Raw genomic sequence first — 19,533 nt, forward strand, 5'->3', positions numbered from 1 at the left:
AAACTACAGCGCAAAAAGAGGCGGCCCAGTTGCGCTGGTTCGCAGCTGGGCTTGTTCGTCCAAGCAACCAGGGCGAAAAATAAGATGATCCATGGAAAATATTGGCTCTCACTAGGCCCGCCGCCCGCCTGACAAAAAAAATACGAAAAAACATGGCTTCGCCCGGACTCGAACCGGAGACCTTCAGTGTGTTAGACTGACGTGATAACCAACTACACCACGAAACCAACTTGACGAATTCCATAATTAAAGATTATTAATACATAAACCAACGACAAGGAGCTTACTTCTACATTTCACCCCGAAAGCACACCTGCCATACACGATAAATCTAGCCGGAACAAATTACCGTCTTACAAACATATTTAGCTGTTCCCAAATCGACATGCTAATTTCAATCAGTACAGGCAGCAGTCCGTACGTACAAAAGTAAAGATCGGTCAGTTGCATGCATCATGTATGCCTGCCACTGCCAGCACGCGTCCACCAGATCTGAAACAAAAACTTCCATTCAGAGCTGCGTCTGGAAGATGGTGACGTGTCCCAGGCGCTGCACCATGTCGGCCACGGATCCCACGGCGGCGAGCAGCGAGACCACGAGCGCGCCGGCGTTGAGCGCCTGCAGCGCCACCCACTTGCGGCTGCCCGGCGCCACCTTCGCCTGCGCCATGTACATGGTCACCGGGAAGTACACCGTCAGCGGCCAGAACGCGATGGCGCCGAGCAAGCCCAGCACGGCGTTGAAGAAGGGCAGAATCAGCGACACCACCGTCGTCGCCGCCACGAACGCCGTGCGCAGCACCAGCCTGCACATGGTGAACCGCGCCGCGCGGCCGCCGCCGCCGCTGACGAAGGGCAGGCGCACCGCGTACTCGTGGTGGAAGAAGGCCGACTCCGGCCACCGGGCCGCCAGCCACTTCTCGTAGCACGCGAAGATGGGCTGCGCGTACACCTGCGACAAACACAACATGGCCATCAACACATGCTAAGAACACAGAGAGGCCGTGCGATTGTGATTTGCGATGACATGATCTGATTGCTGATCACCTGATATGCTCCGACCAAGTGGATGACCACGGCGACGTTCGCGATGTCGACGAGCCAGAACGGCTCGTCGAAGCCGGTGAGCACGTTCCCCGGCGCGGCGTTGCCGAAGGCCGCGTACCCGATGCACCCGAGAGACACGTAGAAGATGGTCGTCACGCCGATGCCGTAGAAGCTCGCCCTCTTCATGGTCACGTTCTCTGACGGCGGCGACTTCACAGTGTCCTGAGGATCACGGTTCACGGACAATGTCAATGTTACGCGCGATCATGCGCATCAATGCCGTACTGTACACTGCAACGTGCACAAGAAATAATGTACCTGGATTTCTATGAGAAGCATGGAGTAGGTGTACGCCAAGGCGATGTTCCCGAGTGCCTGCAGCGAGTGCCACGTCTTGGTGGATGCGGACACGCCGGCGGCGGCGCCAATCTTGACGCCGAGGAGGGTGCCGTGCGCCCGGTGGTTGGAAGCGAGCTTGGCGGCGCTCAGGAACAGCCCGACGGAGGAGTAGGTGCACGACATGACGGCGGCGACCACCGAGATGAGCGTGAGCTTCTCCAGGCTCGGGAACTGGGACAGGACCACCTCGGCGAGGCCGAACGCCACCATGTACATCGTCCCCGACGAGACGCAGGCCGCGTCGTGGCCCCTGTAGTGGTGGCAGTCCGTGCGCGCGATGGCCCTGCCATTGACACGCGCCAAGCAAACCTTTTGTTCAGCCCAGATCAACACACCCCGCCAAACAAATTTTTTTCAGAGATTTCAGCCAGGATTCAGTTTGTTGATAGTTACATGATGCTTGTGGCAGTGGTGATGGTGTAGCCCACCATCGTTCCCCAGAGGATCGCGTACTGTGCGATCCCGCACACCACCACATCTCTAGGCCCTGCACATGGTCATCAGATTCAGAGCAATTCATGTCAGTTGTCACGATCAGGATTCAGGAACATGCCTGCTGCCGGTGTCCATGAAATTCAGATAAAAAAGTCTCATGATTTGGTTACCGAGGCATGATCGGACGACGTCCATGTAAGTGCGGTTCCGTTTGCCGTGGACGGGGTCCGGCGTGCGGTAGCAGTCGGACAGGAGGACGGCGGTGTAGTAGGTGATGTAGGCGCACCCGACGAGGGCGATCGGGCCGAGGACCCAGCCCATCTGCGCCACACTCCACGGCAGGGCGAGCACGCCGGAGCCGATCACGGCGGTGATGGCGTGCGTCGTCGCCGTCCATACCGTTCCTGTAGAATATCCAAGTCATTTGACATAGTTCACCATCTGACAGAATGCAGAACAGAACATCGTGTTGTACGATGCAACAGGAAGCGTGTTATTTGCGATCTATCTCTGAACATTTTCAGTAGAAACGTTTGGATACAGACTGAACTCTGAAGCCATCATTACACACTTTCAAGTGCTTTTGCTAGTCAACTCATGACTCCCTTTTCCCACCAGGTAAATCGTCATCATTTTTCGTAAGCAAGTTGAGCAAAGTGAGCCCATTGATCTACTGCCCATGCGCTGGATACCATTACAAAAGCAAAACCAACTGAACAACTAGTTTATAAACGCTTCCAAGTTCCAAGCACTACCAAAGTAGCAGCAATTATACAACCAAAGCATGCTTATAAGGAAGTTAAATAGCTAAAGCAAGATTTGGCCGTGTTGCTCGTGTTACATTAAGCTCAGCTGGAGCTGCATAATCTCACTCCTTTGAGTAACGTAAGCATGCACCTGATAAGAAAAAAAACCTTTTTTTGGAGATTGCATCAAGTCGCCTGTGTGGAGTATGATGTGGCACCCAACAACCTTGCAACAGTTGAGAATTAAGGTATTTGCTTTCAGGCATAAACTAGTCAAACTCCTTAGCCAATAAGACCCCGTGAGGCAAATAACGGAACATCATCTCCCCAACAGTCGCAGCCATACAGATTCTGCGCTTCACCAATCAGTTCAGCTGTCCACTCATACAAGCTCTGTCCAGGGCCACAAATCCACAATGGAGCACTCCAAATGCACCTAGATATGTACTATTTTGATGCCATGAAAGCTATTTGTAAAATTACGATTCCTGATGAAAGTGGAGAGAGCACAGCTTGCAGGTTTCCAGCCATCCGCTCATGTACAACCAATTGGCCCACACTAAACACTTTCTGATAGACTATTACCGATTCCAGATGAATAATGTTCTCCATTCTTTTCGGGATTCCAATAAAACAGTATGGGGTAATGATTCCAACAACCATCTAATGACATGATCTCACACGCCACTATGCTTGAATATGATTCTGGAAGACTAGTATATATTGGCAACTGAAGCTGTGTAGGAGTAGGTATACACTTCTTGTTTTACTGTATGTTAAAGGTAGTTGCTGCCAAGTCACTGGCATTTTGGATCTTGCAAGGAACCCAGTGGCTGCAACCAACTGGGAGCAGACACAGGACCCAGTTCCTGCATCAATACTATGCCACTAACGTTCTTCCAATCTTCATAAAGGTGTGGTAACAGAAGCTTCACTCGATTTATGTCACATTTTCAGGTGCTGATTAGTTTTATTCAGTTGTACAATATGTCACATTTTCTGATGCTAGCTTTATTCAGTTTCTACTATGCAAAGGTGTCTGTTTTTTTAGATATGATGCAAAAGTATCTGTACATTATATTTTCCTTCAATTTCACAGTTCCGTTTCGAAGGAAATTGACACGCTCAAGAAACGTTAAATCTTTTTGAGTGATTGAGTCACGCATGCAAAAGCATGACAGTTGGGTCTAAAAAAAATTGGCAGGGCAAGGAAATTGAGCTCAAGATTCATAGGTCGGTCTCGTAAGCAAAATTGGTTTTGTTTCCTGAAATGTTTGTGCATGTTCAAATAGATCTCCTGATCATATACTATTATACCGTTTTACTCAAATTTTGATTTTCTTATACTAACTGAAAAAGAATAAGCTCAAATTTCTAAATTTAGAAAGATGTTGGCGTCAGATCTAAGTTGGCTCCTTCACTCTAAATATGTCATTATATATTAAAATTAAAGCAATTAGCTGTTGCATCATTTAAAAAAAGAAACTAACTGTTTACTGTTGCATTGCCACCATTTATTTGGTCTGATTTTATAAATAACCTTTCTAGTTTAATTGGTACCAGGGACCCCACTCGTAAAATGAATAGCATTCCTGATTTGTAACCTTTGCAGGTAACAAACGTCAAGAGAGTAGCTGAAATTTTGAATGATGGAGATCTTTGTGTGTGTCAGTCTTCGTATGAGGTAGTAGTCATATTCGCAAACAAAATGGAAATTAAATTCATTCAGTTTATGTCATGCTCTGTCAGCGTCTTTCTCACGAAGATGCAAAGAGGGAACGAGAAGGATGTCTGATGTCTGGAAGACATGCAAGAGAAGTGCATGCTTCTTCCTAGGTGCTGAAAGCTCCACAGCTCATCGGTCGAAACTCGAAAGGGAGAAAGACGGCTCACGCTCCACTATCCAGAGTAAGCAACTACATGGACGTGTAGATCTACTGCCGCGTATGGTCCCGGGCAGGAAAGGGAAAGCACACATGGGGAGCGAATGGACATGGCAGGAGCTCGCTGTAGGTGGTGAAGGTCTTGCAAGAAAACCTCTAACATGAAACATGAACTGTTCTACACTTCCACCACTTCCTATGGATCTGAGGCATGGAGAAATCCACAAGTCTCGTCAGTACGAGGACACGGCGGCCGGAGTACGAAAGCATGGACGGTGGCGTTGACGACGGCAGACAAACCATGAACAATCAGGGACCAAAGATCAGAGGCTACAGAGCTCGATGGGACGACGTCTTCTACAGGTAAAAGAAAGAGCAAGTACAGAGCCCAGATTGTGTAGTACCTGTTCTGACGCGGCCGTCGTCGTCCACCTCCATCTCCTTCCTCTCGATCTTCTCCACGTCCATCTCTTTCTTTCTCTGCTACTCCCTCTCCCTCTCTACCTCTGACCTCTCTAGCGCTGAAAGCTGTCTGTTGCAGCTTGCAGGGATGATGGGCTCGGTGCGCTGCAGCTATATATAGAGGTGGCGAGCGTTGCACCTGACCGGCCTTTCACTGTACATTCATTCTTTTAATGCAGGGTGTGTTATCAGGGGTGTTTGGATTTTAGTCCGAACTAAAATTCATATCACATCGAATATTCGAAGACTAATTAGGAGGACTAAATATGAGCTAACTATAAAACTAATTACACAGATGGAGGCTAATTCACGAGACGAATCTATTAAGCCTAATTAATCCATCATTAGCATATGTTTACAGTAACATCACATTGTCAAATCATGAACTAATTAGGCTTAATAGATTCGTCTCGCAAATTAGTCTCCATCTGTGCAATTGGTTTTGTAATTAGCCTATGTTTAATACTCTTAATTAGTATCTAAATATTCGATGTGATAGGAATTTTAGGAGGAACTAAACAAACAAACACTCCCAGATCCCTCACGAAATCCCACGAATTCTAGGGCTCCGTAGATCAGGCACGGATAACGTATGGAAATATTTGTTCACCTTTTCATTTCCATTTTAAGGCATATTTATGTATTCATCTTTCAAGAAACTATGCTGTGTTGTACTTCCTCCGTTCCAAATTTTAGGTCGTTTTGACTTTTCTAGATTCATAAATATTAGTATATATCTAGACATAAACTATGTTTAGGTGCATACAAACATCTATAAATCTAGAAAAATCAAACAACCTATAATTTGGAACGGAGGGAGTATATAAGAGCTGCCTCTCTGTTAGACTAGTTTCTCTCCCACTTCCGGGTAAGGAAACAAAAATTCTAGTGTCGACACTCTTGATATAACTATTCTGTTTGTTGCACTTTCAGCAAAATCCCGGAGCGAATAATCTTTCTTGATTTTACTGGATTTTTTTAGTTTGATATTTGTGCTGGAATTAAGCCATATCGTATGAATTTAAAAAAACATAAGTATTATAAGTAAAATAGTAAATAATAAGCACAATAACCGGTACCAATATATATAAATATAGATGTTTGTTTCATGTCTTCGATGTGTCTAACACTATTTTAAAATTTAATTTTGCGATATAGCATACACCTCAATGCGAAACCAAAGGACATGGATATAAAGTGTATGTGCCACCACAACATTTTTTTAATCGGAAGTTTGCTATGTCTGCAGAGTTGGAAAGCAGTAACAACCTGTTTTGGAACATGGAAAATATTCTTGCTTCATGCAGAAATTGAATTATCTTTCTGTAAGATATCCCTAAAATTTTGTGAGTTCCAAATGTACTGTAGAAACAACTACAATCAATACTTCTAGGATTATTTTAACCTTATACATTATCCCATATGTTGTGTACCCATATTTTGCTTACAAAAAATTATTTAAAAAAACTTGCAAAAAAAAGAGATATTCATGCAGTGAAAGCTTCAGTTGGAGTGGTAAAAAAGCTGCCTTGCAATTCAGACTCTCAGCTTCTATTTAACCTAAAGAAAAGAAAAGGAGCACTTTGAAGGCAGACATGCATGAGTGTCCAAAAAGGGAAATATGCTGTCTTGGGTAAAGCCCCGGATGCCACGGGAGCATCCAAAAAGGGAAAACTGAATTTGGGGCCGTTTGATGTACCATTATGACATCACCATCTCTTGACGCCACTGAAAGTGTTTTAGGTACAGTTCGCACTTGGCACTTGGAACATAAACAACCATCCCTTGCAGTACGCCATGAATCATGTCGTAGCTCGTATCGTATTAGCAGTGGGGTGTCTCCTTTATTCAAGTGGTCTCAACTCTTAATTTCTGGCCCAGTGCCTTTCTTTTTGTTGGTGGATCATCCCATCATCCAGTCAAAAACTAAGTGCGTAAAAAGGTAAAACTGACATCTTTTGGAGACCAGTACTTCGAGATCTGCTAGCATAAGACGACCATTCACCCGACAGAGGTCAAACTCTGCCAAAGAATTTTAACCCGCACCTCACCTCTGTGGCTCTGTTCTATGTTGCCAAACAGATCATCTCAAAGATTTCGTCTGCGCGCGTCACATCAGCTGATCAGCATGTGCAAATTGCTTGTGCAACAGCACATTGCTTCTCCGAACCTTTTTCTGAGCGGAGTTGCAGCCGTCCAGGCATCTGGCTGGTATTCCGAAACCGTCGAAATTTGTTGCGCACGCCGTATCCGAGGGAGAGGATACGGCAGCCGGATAGACTCGCAGGAGCCACATCGACATCGTCAGCTTGCAGGGGAGGGGACACACATCGAACAAACACAGCTAAGGATACTTAGCTCACATCACGGTACATGTACCCTTGTAGTTGTAGGAGTACGTGTCATGGTGTCAACATGGACAAGGTGCTCACGCAACTGAACTGAACCGATCGCGAGGCTGGAGTGGAGGCGACCACTCGAAACGGCGCAACCGCACATTATCAATGCAACGGCACGGCCGCACCGGGGTAAATGCACGATGCCACGCACCGACGACGATGACATGCCCGTTGCTTCGAACAAACGGTCGTCGTCATCATCATCATCATCAGTTCACGGCCCAAATGCGCAACAGCTACAGCAGATGCCCGTCTGTCTGTGTGTGGATCGGCCTTTCGGAAACGATGGCCCAGTTTGGGTAATCGAAGCACGCATACACAAGCGAGAGGAGCATGATATGCCAGACTCCACAGGGACCATAAAAAGCTTTTCTGAAATTAGCCATCTCAATGACGATACAATCAAATCAAACAAACACGAGACATGGCCTCTGATGCACAAGCTACGTACGTCACAGAGGGCTTACTGAAAGCACAATAATGCTACAAGCGTGCGTATACACACGATCATGGATGATAATGACACGGTTCACAAGCGTTCAGCAAATTAATTAGCAGGTGCTGTACTTGTACCGACGGGCACGAGCGAGGCCGTCAGTTGTTGGTGGTGAACCTGTAAGAAGCGTAGGAGATCGAGGCGTTGGTCCAGCTCTCGTGGATCTGCTCCGCCTTGGCGCCGTCCCCGGCGGCGCCCAGCGCGACGTGCAGCGGGTAGAAGTGGTCCGGCCACGGGTGCGCCACCTTCCCGTGCGGCGCCTTCTCCTCGTACCTGTTCACGTCCTCGTACCTGACCAAGACGACCGCATCATCATCAGCATCGGTTCACGTCTTGCTTGGCTCTGAGCAGTGATCAGTTCAGGTTTACCTTCCGTTGAGGAGCGAGTCCTTGAGCCAGGTGTCGAACTCGGCGGCCCACTGCGGCACGGGGGAACCCTTCGGCCCCATCTTGCGCAGGTTGTGGGTGGCGTTGCCGGAGCCGACGATGAGGACGCCTTCCTCCCGGAGGGGCGCCAGCGCCTTGCCGAGGTTGTAGTGGTAGGTGCCGTCGCGGTCGGTCTGCACCGAGAGCTGGCACACGGGGATGTCGGCGTCCGGGTACATGAGTATCAGCGGCACCCACGCGCCGTGGTCGAGCCCGCGGCTGTGGTCCTCTTTCACCGGGCCGAACCCGGCTTGCTCCAGGAGATCCTTGGTCCGCAGGGCCACGTCCGGGGCGCCAGGCGCGGGGTACTTGAGCTGGACGAGGACAGTGGCAAAGAGTTGATTCAGGATCAGAGAGGAAAAGTTCAGACTTCAGAGCAATTCAAGCATGCTCGTCGGAAGACTGAATGAACTAGAAACGTCATCAAGAATTTCTGGTAGCCGCTCGATGATTGACCTTTGTTTTGAATATGCGGTGGACATTTTTGTCTGAATTTTGATAGCAAATCAAGCTAGTCAGGTACCCGCATGGTAATACTACTATATTGTTCTATCGTATGTGCCATAGAAATAGAACTTTTCTTACTCTTTTTTACAAGACAACACAGCTACTTATGATTTTTTAAAGTTTCCCTTGGATGAAAAAGGATGTAATGAGCTACAACATAGATACGCCATCGACCATCGATATCTCTAGGGTATGTGAGCAGGCCACAGACAGGCTATGCCAAAGTTGCATTGTGGAGATTTGTCATGGCACCTAAAACATTTTTTTCTGAGTATCATATTAGCTGCAACCTACCTTCTCAAGGAGCAGGAGTAACACATACGTTATCTAGAAGCATAGACTACCAGCCAGTAGTAAAGAGTTGGTGGATGTCTCTACTAAGTGGAATTGAAACTTAGAGGTCAAACAAGCACAAAAAAGTAACTACAAAATGAATGCGCTTAACTAACCACACGTTCAAAAATACCAAATACCAAATTTCAATTGACCTCAAACCTAACAAGTCTGATATAGTGATATCTTAACCGTTATCTACATTATAGCATTATTATAGCAGAATGTACTAAAGTACAGTAGTAACAGTAGCTAAATTATGACTTTCTTTTGGAAGGACAAACAGGACTACTGTCGATTTTATATGTAAAAAAAAGAGAGCAAAAGCAAAGGTGTTGAGTTACAACAGAATAGTAGCGAAACTATGAATTATTAGTGAAACTTCTGCCTGCGAAAGAATTCAGTAGAGATACAATCACAGCAAAAGGACACCTTACTGGCAAAGATCCTTTTCACGTTTTCGATTTTGAGATGTTAAAAAAAAATGGAAACACATGGTCTTGGAAGGCTGGCTGACTAATCTAAGGCCCCGCAAATGCTAGTGACAAGCGCACCTTACCTACCTCGATGTGCGTAAATATGGCACCATACCCATGAAGCATCAATGTCCTGGTTTCTGCTGCTGACAAGCGGGCCTATATGCTTACGTAGCTCATGTATCCGGAGATGGGACACCGACACCGGGGTTGGTGAAATTCAGGCTAGCTTGATGTAAACTATTATAAACCGATAAGATATCTCATCGACTCAGCCGCAGGGCATGCTGATAATTGTGAATGGACCTATGAATCTGACACAGCACATGGCAAGCGTAGCACATTTTTCACAATCTGAATTTCATGTTGAGTTGACCAGACCATTGGTTCTAATAATCCATAGTATAGATAAAAACAAGCACATGATCTAAGCACAGCATGGAATATTTTGTATATGGAGCCATGACAAATTCCCCATTTTCTTCGCCTACAGAGCTCATGATCGGATAGGTAATTCAAAGTACAGGACATCTTTGTCTTAGCCGAACCATTTCAACTACGAACGGCAACGATCAAGTGCTAAAATCATATAATCCACCGCCATTAGCCGTTCTACGAGAATAGGGAAACTCAATTTCGACCTTTTCCTCTGCACACTTGGCGCGTCCCGTCCCTATTTCCCGAGGAAGACAACAGCTCGCTGAGAGATCCAAACGAGCAACAATTTTACTTGCCAATCTGAAATTGCGGACCAAACGGATGCCAAACCAGAGGATCCCAACAGAATCGGGAGGAGGAAGAGAGGGTTAGGGAGGTAGGCGAGCGGAGGACCTGGTACAAGGGCTTGGGGAAGCCGCCGAAGTCGTAGATGGTGTCGTTGCTGCCGCGGATGACGTTGACCGCCGGCGTGGCCGTCTCCCAGTGTCCCGACACGACGAGGATGGCGCGCGGCGGCCGGTCCCCCGCGACCCGCTCCGGCAGCCACGACTTGAAGAAGTGCCGCGCCGGGATGGCGTCGTCGATGGCGAGCGCCGGCGAGCCGTGCGACAGGAAGAAGGTGTCCATGGCCGGGCCTGGTGCTCCCTCCTCGGCGCCTGCTGCGGTGGTTGTTGCGTCGCCTGGCCTCCCGATGCCGCCGCGCTTCTGCCCCTCGTCCTCCCGCGTCGCGTGCCGCGCGCCTGGTTTGGGTCTGGCAGCCGCAGCTCTGGCCTGGTTCTGCCCCATTAATCCCGCGCGGCACGAGCTGCTGCTGCCAAACAGGCTTTTCGCGCGCGTGCGTCGCGTTTTGTTTGGTGGTCTCCGGTGGGAAGCAGTGCGAGAAATGATTTTTGATCGACGGACGTGTACGCCGCCATCACGCTAAAGTTTAGCACACGGCATATCGGATATTTGATACTAATTACAAGTATTAAATATAGGCTAATTATAAAACTAATTGTATAGATGGAGTCTAATTCGCGAGACGAATCTATTAAGCCTAATTAGTCCATGATTTGACAATGTGGTGCTACAGTAACCATTTGCTAATGATGTATTAATTAGGTTTAATAGATTCGTCTCGCGAATTAGCCCAGGGATTCTGCAATTAATTTAATAATTAGCTCATATTTAGTTCTCCTAATTAGCATCCGAACATCCGATGTGACACTGCTACCTAAAAAATGTTTGGTGGGTAGAGGAGGTGAGTTTAGGTTCCATTTGTTTCTTTAGAACCTCCTATAATTTCTATCACATCGAATGTTTAGATACTAATTAGGAGTACTAAATATAAACTAATTATAAAATTAATTGCATAGATGGAGGCTAATTTGCGAGATGAATCTATTAAGCTTAATTAGTCCATGATTCGACAATGTGATGCTACAGTAAACATGTGCTAATGATTGATTAATTTGTCTTAATAGATTCGTCTCGAAAATTAACCTTCATCTGTATAATTAAATTTTGTAATTAGTTCATATTTAATTCTCCTAATTAACCTCCAAATATTCCATGTGACATGAATTTTAGTTGGACCGGAATCCAAACACCCCTTGCACGCGCAGCACGACGAATCTTCTTCTGGCCTTTTCGTCGGAATCGGTTCGGTTTGCCGGCCCACGTCGTGTAGTCACTGCCGTGTAAGCAATGACGCACCCACGATGGCGTATTTTCGTGATGGCGCTAACAATGAATTAAAGGGGATTTTATTTGACGGGAAAGAGACGGGCCTCTTAGTTGGGCCGGTCTTTTCATTATGGGCTTGATATGCCCTAACCGAGACACGCAGGCCAAAATTACGGCTGGGCTCGATCTAGGCCCCACATCTGGTCTTAGGAAATGAAAAGCTTCGAAGGAAAAGAAAAGGGAAAAAAAGAGACGAGCTTAAACACCCTGGCATATACGCCACGGCAGTCCAGTGTCAATCTCATCATTGCATCAATGCAGATGGAGCAAAGTCAATCGCCCGGTCGACTGACGGTTTCCAATGGAAACAACCAAGGCCGTGTTTAGTTCGGCGAATTTGGGGGTGCCAAATTACTGTTACAGCACTGTAGCACACTGTAGCGTTTCGTTTGTATTTGTGAATTATTGTCCAAATATTGACTAATTAGGCTCAAAAGATTCGTCTCGCAAAGTACAACAAAACTGTGCAATTAGTTTTTAATTTCATCTACATTTAGTACTCCATGCATGTACCGCAAGTTTGATGTGATGGGGAATCTTCTTTTTGCATAGTGTCAAAGTTGGGAGTTGGGAGTAACTAAACATGGCCCAAGCTGGTACGCAGCGGCAGTTGAGGTCAGGTCACGGGTCTTCGGAGTTCACGTCCCGTTTGGTTACCTGATTAAAATTTAGTCCCTGTCACATCAAATATTGAGATACTAATTAGAAGTATTAAATATAAACTAATTACACAATCAATTGCACGGATCGAGATTAATTCGTGAGACGAATCTATTAAAACTAATTAGTTCATGATTTGATAATGTGGTGGTACAGTAACCATTTGCTAATGATGAATTAATAGGCTTAATAGATTCGTCTCGCGAATTAGCTTCCATCGTGTAATTAGTTTTATAATTACCTCATGTGTAGTTCTCTTAATTAGACTCTGAAAATTCGATGTGATATGGACTAAACTTTAGCTAAAGGATACACCTCCATAAGTCTACCGTAGATGATCAAGTTCTACTTGGACGGCGACCGAATGTCCAGTGTCGTGAACGTGTCTCGATCAGTCAATTTTCTTGAAGGCCTTAGTCTTCAATTCGTCAAGATCAGCTGCTTGAGAAATGTTCGCTAGTCCATCCTGTCTGCATCCCTGCAGTGTATAAAAGCTTCTACCTCCTCACCAAGAACCCAAGCCTCAGGCACACAACAATCCTCAGGCTAGAGCAATCGATCGGTTGCTATGGCTGCTACGAGGGCTGCCAAGAGCTTGCTGCTCTGCCTGATGGTCGGCTTTCTTCACCACCTCCAATTTCAGTTCCCTCCCGTAGCCGCAACGACGTCGCTCGGGAAGAACGAGAGCAGGGACGGCGGCAGCCACGGGAAGACCCTGAGCTTCACGCTGTACCAGCAGGAGACCATCAACAAGACCGCGTACATCGTCGTCGACGGCGTGGCCGGCGCGGGCGTCAGCCAGACCACCACGCCCTTCGGCACCATCTACGTCTTCCGCGACTACCTCACGGTGCGCGCCGACAGGGCCTCTCCGGTGGCCGGCGTCGCGGAGGGGAGCTCCATCACCACCACCCTCGACGGGCTGCAGAGCCTGTCGCTGGCCAAGATCACCGTCGACCACCGCGGCCACCGGGGCTCCGTGTCGGTCCTCGGGGGAACGTACAACACCAGGCCGTCCGACTACCCGGTGGTGGGCGGCACCGGCGACTTCGCGTACGCGCTGGGCTACGTCCGGTCGTCGCCGGTGGATCTGCGGGGACGAACGGTGACGTACAAGATGGAGCTTCACTTGTACTGGCCTCCGTACGCCCACTACGCCCCAGTCCAACATAAGCCTGTGTAGGTGCTTATGATTGGAACAGTCCACACGCACTCGTATAGTTTTACAGTTACAGTCTAGTATTGGAGTACGTGTATGACCTTTTCTTTTTCTTTTTCTGAAACACGGCCTGAGTCTTTTTCTAATGTTAAAGTATAATAAAGTTGATCAACAATTTGAGAACTTTTTTTTATTATCATTCAAGTCAAAAGCACCATTGGTATGGTGATGGAAGAAGTCGGTGGGTGCAGAGTCGATTGCAAGAACAGGATCTGATGCAGAGGTGCAGTGTCATCGAAGTACGCGAGCACACGAAGCCATCAGTTTTTGGTGGTAAACCGATACGACGCGTACGACAGCGTGGCGTTGGACCAGCTGTGGTGGATCAGCTCAGCCTTGCACCCGTCGCCGGCGGCGCCGAGCGCGACGTGCAGCGGGTAGAAATGGTCGGGCTGCGGGTGCGCCACCTCCGCGTGCGGCGCCACCTCCAGGTACACGTCGTCGTGCCTCGCGCCGAGGAGGGACTCCCTGGGCCAGTCGTCGAACTCGGCGGCCCACCGCGGCGCCGGCTCGTGGCTGGTCGGGGCGAGCGTGCGCAGGATGCGGCGCATGTTGTGAGTGGCGCTCCCGGAGCCGACGACGAGGACGCCCTCCTCCCGCAGCGGCGCCAGCGCCCTGCCGAGGTCGTAGTGGTACGCGCCGTCGCGGCCGTCTGCACCCAGAGCTGGAACACGGGCACGCCCGCCTCCGGGTACATGAGCATCAGCGGGACCCACGCGCCGTGGTCGAGCCCGCGGCGGCGGTCCTCGGCCACCGGCCCGAACCCGGCGTCCTCGAGGAGCTGCTTGGTCCTCTCGGCGACGTCCGGCGCGCCCGGCGCTGGGTACGCCAGCTGTGCGCACGGTAATGGCATTGCCACGTTCGCTCGAAGGAGAAGTGGTCCAGAACGTGAGCAGGGCCGGAAATGCTAGCTGCCTGTACCTTGTACATCTCGGCGGGGAAGCCGTAGAAGTCGTGGATGGTGTCGTTAGTGCCGCGGATGACGTTGACGGCGGGGGTGTCCGTCTCCCAGTGGCCGGACACGACGAGGATGGCGCTCGGCGGCTGCGGGCCGGCGAGGCCGGCCGGCACCCACGACTTGAGGACGTGGCGCGCCGGCAGCGAGTCGTCGATGGAGAGCGTGGGCGAGCCGTGGGAGATGTAGAACGTGTCCATGGCTTTCCGAGTCGATCCTTGGCCGGCACGGCAGTCGGCAGGGACGCTACTGCTATATGTGGTTGCGGCGTCGTGCTGGATGATAGCGGTTGACGGTGGCTGCTGGCTGGGATGCTTTCTTGCTGCTTCCTTTAAATAGCGTTCGCCCTTCGCCGGCTTGCCGCTCTCGCGCGTTGCATAAAGAGTTACGCTGCTGCTTTGAGTTCGCAGGGTGACATCGCGACCTAACCGGAGCTCGTTTCATGTGCTTGTTGGTTGGCAGGCCTGTGGATCAGGCTCTTCGATCCGGCGCTTCGCGGTCACACCTCCGATCGGTTGCTGGTCCTTCGTGGCGTGTGATTTCGTAAGCTATGACGTGAGGCGGTGATGGCAGGAAGTAAATGGGTTCTACAATTTGGCGACTGTAGGTTTCAGCAGGAAGCAGAGACCTGGGTGTGGCCTGGCCGTGGCCGGTTGCTTTGACTAGGCCGAGGAGCCAGTCTTCCTCCGCACATGGCTGCCATCTCTTTTGGCCACCACCTCAGTTTAGATGCTACCTGTAAACATACTTACATGATAGTAAAACGTTAAATGCAGGGAAATGAAACTTACTAGTAGCTAGTCTTGGTCTCCTTAAGTTTTTTTTAAATGCGTGCAATAACAAAGATCTATGCATGATTATGCGGATCCGTAGACTTTAAAAAATGTAAATGTGTTACGGTTGGTCATTGAGCATTGTCATAGATTATAGTGTTATACTATCTTTAGATAAGCATACATATAGTGATACACTCTAAGATTGGATACGCGAAGTCCCAACCTTTCTACCCATTTGTTTTTTAGACCTCAATGGCAGATGCTGGATATTAATTATGTGTCACATTGGATATTTTGCTGATATGTCAAGCAATTAAAGAAGAGACAGAGAAATACAAAGAGTATTCTCATAGAGATACAGCTTGATACGAAAATCAGCTTTTGAAAACCACATACATTTTTCATCGACATGATTAATATAATAATTAACTAACATTGATTTAAAATATCACCATGATATTCTCTGTATAACAAATGATATCTTTGGAGAGCTTGGCGTAATACAACGTATCCAGATTAGCCCTACAGAAGTATACAGATACAGATAGATATACGCAGTGGTCGAGCCGTCGAGGACATACCACCTCGTCGTCTGAACTCTGACGTCTCGAACACGCCCGCTTTAGACGCCGGTCTCCCGACATCTCCGTTCCGGGTCAATCCCCTCTCCTTCGTATTCACGACTTCACCTGCTTCTCCACTCCGCGCCGCGCCCCCGCCCGCCCAACTGCTCGTCTTGCTTAGATCCGGCGCAGCGGCGCTCCCCCACCTCTGCTCAAGGTAAGGCAAAATCTCCCAACTCTACTCCGGTGCTCCCTGTGTGCGTGCAGGCAGTGGGGGAAACGGGTGGCGGAAGGATTCTGCCCCTCACCGGCACCTGCTCTGCGCAGTTCATGGTCGATTGCATCGGTTGTTTGGCTCGGTGGTCGAGCAGGACGGACCGATTGCTCGTATAAGCAGCAGCTGCTGCTGCCAACCTCGAATCTCGATACTGATGCTTGCCGTTTGCTTTGGTTCTATGTTTGAAGGTGGGCGGGCGGCGGGGCCGTGCGCAGATCATGCAACGGTAGGACTAACTTGCAAGATCTGCAGCCGGGATGGTTAGCCTATTAGGTGTGTTCCACCCCTTTTTGTGCTTCGCTTTCTCTTTGTATGCTGTGCGCTACTGCAATGGGAAAAAGTGTGCTCATAATCTAGTTAGTTTTGACATGTGACCATGTATAACAACCCTATGTGATTTGTTTGTCATGCTGGGAGCTAAACTTCAATCGTTAACTCACCGTGAACTAGTTTAGAGTTTATTGAAGTTCTTCAGTTACTACGATTGATGGCCTAATTCAGCTACTCTGTTTTGCATTGCTGTTCCAAGCAGTATGTTAAAGCATCTCTGTGAAACTGTTTGATACGCTGTTTGAATGTTTTCATTTAATACTATTCATGAAAGGGAAAAAAAACATTTGGCAAAAACAGATTGCTTATTTTGGTTACATGCTATCCAAGGTTTTCTTAGTGTTAGTTTGAGATAGATGCACCTCCGCTACAAGTTTATGTTTAGTTTCTTTCAATCAATATTTTGGGGGGCACTATTTGTGTGCAGGCAAACTTGCATTGTCATGATCAATTGGCAACCTAGCTAAAATTTCATTATATATCTTTCAGAAGTCACCTCACTCTCATATTCCAAAGTTTTCTCATGATTATTATCCCGATATTGGCGATGCTCCTATTATTATTTGTTTATTTATTTTGAATTACTTTGTATGGTTAGTTCAGTTCAGCATTTTCATATGGATCAAAACATAGTTGATTTGTTACTGCAGTTCTCTTATGAAGATTAGTAAGGGGAGAAAGAAGATGAGGAACAAACAGAGAAAATCATCTGCCCTCAGTTTTGATGCAGGACGTGGACCTTTATTATCTTGTATTACATGGAGCTTGGTGGGTTTTGGTCTCTTTGTCTGCTTCCTTTCCTTTAAAAATCAAGCAGACGGTGGGCAGAGGCAGACCCGTACTTATTTTAGCGATCTACCTGCGACCAGAGAATTAGAGGACATTGAGGAGGATCATTTCCACCTGCCACCTCCTCACAAGGTGAATCCTCGTGCAGTGAAAAGGCGGGGGCCTCGTAAGAAACTAAAGGTTATAGATGATTATCTGGAGGAGTCTTCAGCAGTACATGCATTGTTCTTCCCTGATCAAAGAACTGCTGTGGACCCAACAAAAGGGGGAAATGATACCATGTACTTTTATCCTGGTAGAGTGTGGCTGGACACCGATGGAAATGCCATTCAAGCCCATGGTGGTGGGGTTATGTATGATGACAAGACCGCCAAATTCTATTGGTATGGAGAAAACAAAGATGGACCGACATACCAAGCTCACCCAAAAGGAGCACAACGGGTCAGTAGAAATTCTAACATGCATGTCTTTGGTTTTTTTTTGTTCTCTTAGTAATCTTTTTCAGGCATAAAGGATCCCCGTGGTTGTAATTTATGTTACATGTAGTTTGGTGCTAATCAGTAATTTTCAATCCAGTTGCAAACAGAAGTTGTTTGAGGCTTGTGACAGGAATTGAGGAAGTAGATAGAACGGCTTAGTTGCCCTCCGATTATTCTAAGAAAAAAATGCTGAATCATTATCATGTTGACATTTATTTAGCTAGGACGCAGCAGGGGGAAATGCATAGAATAGGCAGTATTTTAGACAAGAGTTGAGAAGTCTAAAGAGAGATAGCATTAGAAGCTTAGTACAAAGGCATGCAGTGATGATTGGTTGTTTCCAATTTGCCAGGTTGACATCATTGGAGTAAGCTGCTACTCGTCAAAGGACCTATGGTCATGGACTCATGAAGGAATTGTGCTTCCTGGAGAGCCTACTAATGTCACCCACGATCTTCATAAATCGAAGGTGCTTGAGAGACCTAAGGTGATATATAATGATCACACTGGGAAATATATCATGTGGATGCACATAGATGACGCTAACTATACCAAAGCTTCTGTTGGTGTGGCTGTCAGCAACTCTCCGACTGGACCTTTTACTTACCTTTACAGCTTTCGCCCACATGGTTTTGAGAGTAGAGATATGACGGTCTTCAAAGATGATGATGGAACGGCTTACCTCTTCTACTCTTCTCGTGGCAATACTGAGCTCCACATTAGTCCATTGACAGAGGACTATCTTCACATCACAGCAGCAATGAAGAGAATACTAATAAGGCGATTTCGGGAAGCTCCGGCTGTCTTCAAGCACCAAGAAACCTACTACATGATCACCTCTGGTTGCTCAGGCTGGGCTCCCAACAGGGCGTTGGCACATGCTGCAGACTCGATCATGGGGCCATGGGAGACACTGGGAAACCCTTGTGTTGGAGGCAACAGGTTTTACCGGCTGACAACATTCTTATCTCAAAGCACATTTGTGCTTCCCCTCCCTGGTTTGCCTGGTACATTTATCTTCATGGCGGATAGGTGGAGTCCATCGAACTTGAGAGACTCCCGGTATGTTTGGCTTCCTCTGTTCATTGGAGGGCTGGCAGATGAACCTCTAGACTACAGTTTTGGTTTCCCGTTGTGGTCAAGGGTGTCAATTTATTGGCACAAGAAATGGCGCCTCCCAGAAGCTTGGAGGGTGGGGTATACCTGATACTCATCGCTGCCGCAGTGAATACATGAGAATAAGATAGCTATACTTCAACTGATAGATCGTTCAGAAACTTGCTTGAGATTTCTAACTAGTCATTCCTCAAGCTTTTGTACACATTAGGCCTCTTAAAAACATACTGCAAAGAAACATCCAGCTTTGTACAATTTAGGCCTCCTAAGCATACTTCAGAGACTAGTATATTGCCCGTGCTAACGCTACGGGTTCAATTTACCAGCTCATATGTGCTAGATACTCTTTACAATCTCCAATATATCAAGCTCCTAGTACATTTAGGAAGCTCCTAGTACAATCATTGGAAAGGTTGTTATATCAATCACAATTTACCAGCTAGGCAAAATGATAAAGATGATTGTAGACACCACAAAAATCATCACACTGCGTTGTCCAGGAAGTGCTATGGTTTTGCTCACCTCAACAGTAGACATGGCCTTGTTTGGCTGCAAGAAACAGTTTCTTCCCGGAATCACTAGAATCCTACCAAA

The 19,533-nt window shown here is 47.6% G+C and overlaps 4 protein-coding genes, 1 non-coding gene and 1 pseudogene across 5 annotated transcripts; 2 read left to right on the top strand and 4 right to left on the bottom strand.

Annotated features, from left to right (window-relative positions):
* Positions 1 to 153: 153 nt before the first annotated feature.
* TRNAV-AAC (transfer RNA valine (anticodon AAC)) lies at positions 154 to 227 on the bottom strand. The gene has a single exon. It is a non-coding gene; the product is annotated as a tRNA-Val (tRNA).
* LOC117855513 (amino acid permease 4) lies at positions 214 to 5,073 on the bottom strand. Its single transcript, XM_034737888.2, has 6 exons — positions 4,915 to 5,073; positions 2,052 to 2,285; positions 1,840 to 1,933; positions 1,366 to 1,729; positions 1,048 to 1,269; positions 214 to 952 (listed from the first exon to the last, which is right to left on the bottom strand). Exons 1-6 carry the CDS (start codon positions 4,976 to 4,978, stop codon positions 512 to 514), a joined length of 1,419 nt encoding a protein of 472 aa, XP_034593779.1. The 5' UTR covers positions 4,979 to 5,073; the 3' UTR covers positions 214 to 511.
* A 2,653-nt stretch (positions 5,074 to 7,726) lies between these two features.
* LOC117854482 (extradiol ring-cleavage dioxygenase) lies at positions 7,727 to 10,903 on the bottom strand. The gene is made up of 3 exons (XM_034736689.2): positions 10,441 to 10,903; positions 8,237 to 8,607; positions 7,727 to 8,158 (listed from the first exon to the last, which is right to left on the bottom strand). Exons 1-3 carry the CDS (start codon positions 10,831 to 10,833, stop codon positions 7,966 to 7,968), a joined length of 957 nt encoding a protein of 318 aa, XP_034592580.1. The 5' UTR covers positions 10,834 to 10,903; the 3' UTR covers positions 7,727 to 7,965.
* A 2,029-nt stretch (positions 10,904 to 12,932) lies between these two features.
* On the top strand, positions 12,933 to 13,777 carry LOC117855810 (uncharacterized). The gene has a single exon (XM_034738198.2). It carries the CDS (start codon positions 13,004 to 13,006, stop codon positions 13,616 to 13,618), a length of 615 nt encoding a protein of 204 aa, XP_034594089.1. The 5' UTR covers positions 12,933 to 13,003; the 3' UTR covers positions 13,619 to 13,777.
* A 94-nt stretch (positions 13,778 to 13,871) lies between these two features.
* LOC117855811 (extradiol ring-cleavage dioxygenase-like) lies at positions 13,872 to 15,073 on the bottom strand (annotated as a pseudogene).
* An 855-nt stretch (positions 15,074 to 15,928) lies between these two features.
* Positions 15,929 to 19,343, top strand: LOC117857064 (uncharacterized). The gene is made up of 3 exons (XM_034739543.2): positions 15,929 to 16,165; positions 17,206 to 17,785; positions 18,176 to 19,343. The coding sequence occupies exons 2-3, from the start codon at positions 17,213 to 17,215 to the stop codon at positions 19,028 to 19,030; spliced, it is 1,428 nt and encodes a 475-aa protein (XP_034595434.1). The 5' UTR covers positions 15,929 to 16,165; positions 17,206 to 17,212; the 3' UTR covers positions 19,031 to 19,343.
* The last annotated feature ends 190 nt before the right edge of the window (positions 19,344 to 19,533 follow it).

The sequence above is a fragment of the Setaria viridis genome, chromosome 5 (genome assembly GCF_005286985.2).
Source record: "Setaria viridis chromosome 5, Setaria_viridis_v4.0, whole genome shotgun sequence".
NCBI lineage: Eukaryota > Viridiplantae > Streptophyta > Magnoliopsida > Poales > Poaceae > Setaria > Setaria viridis.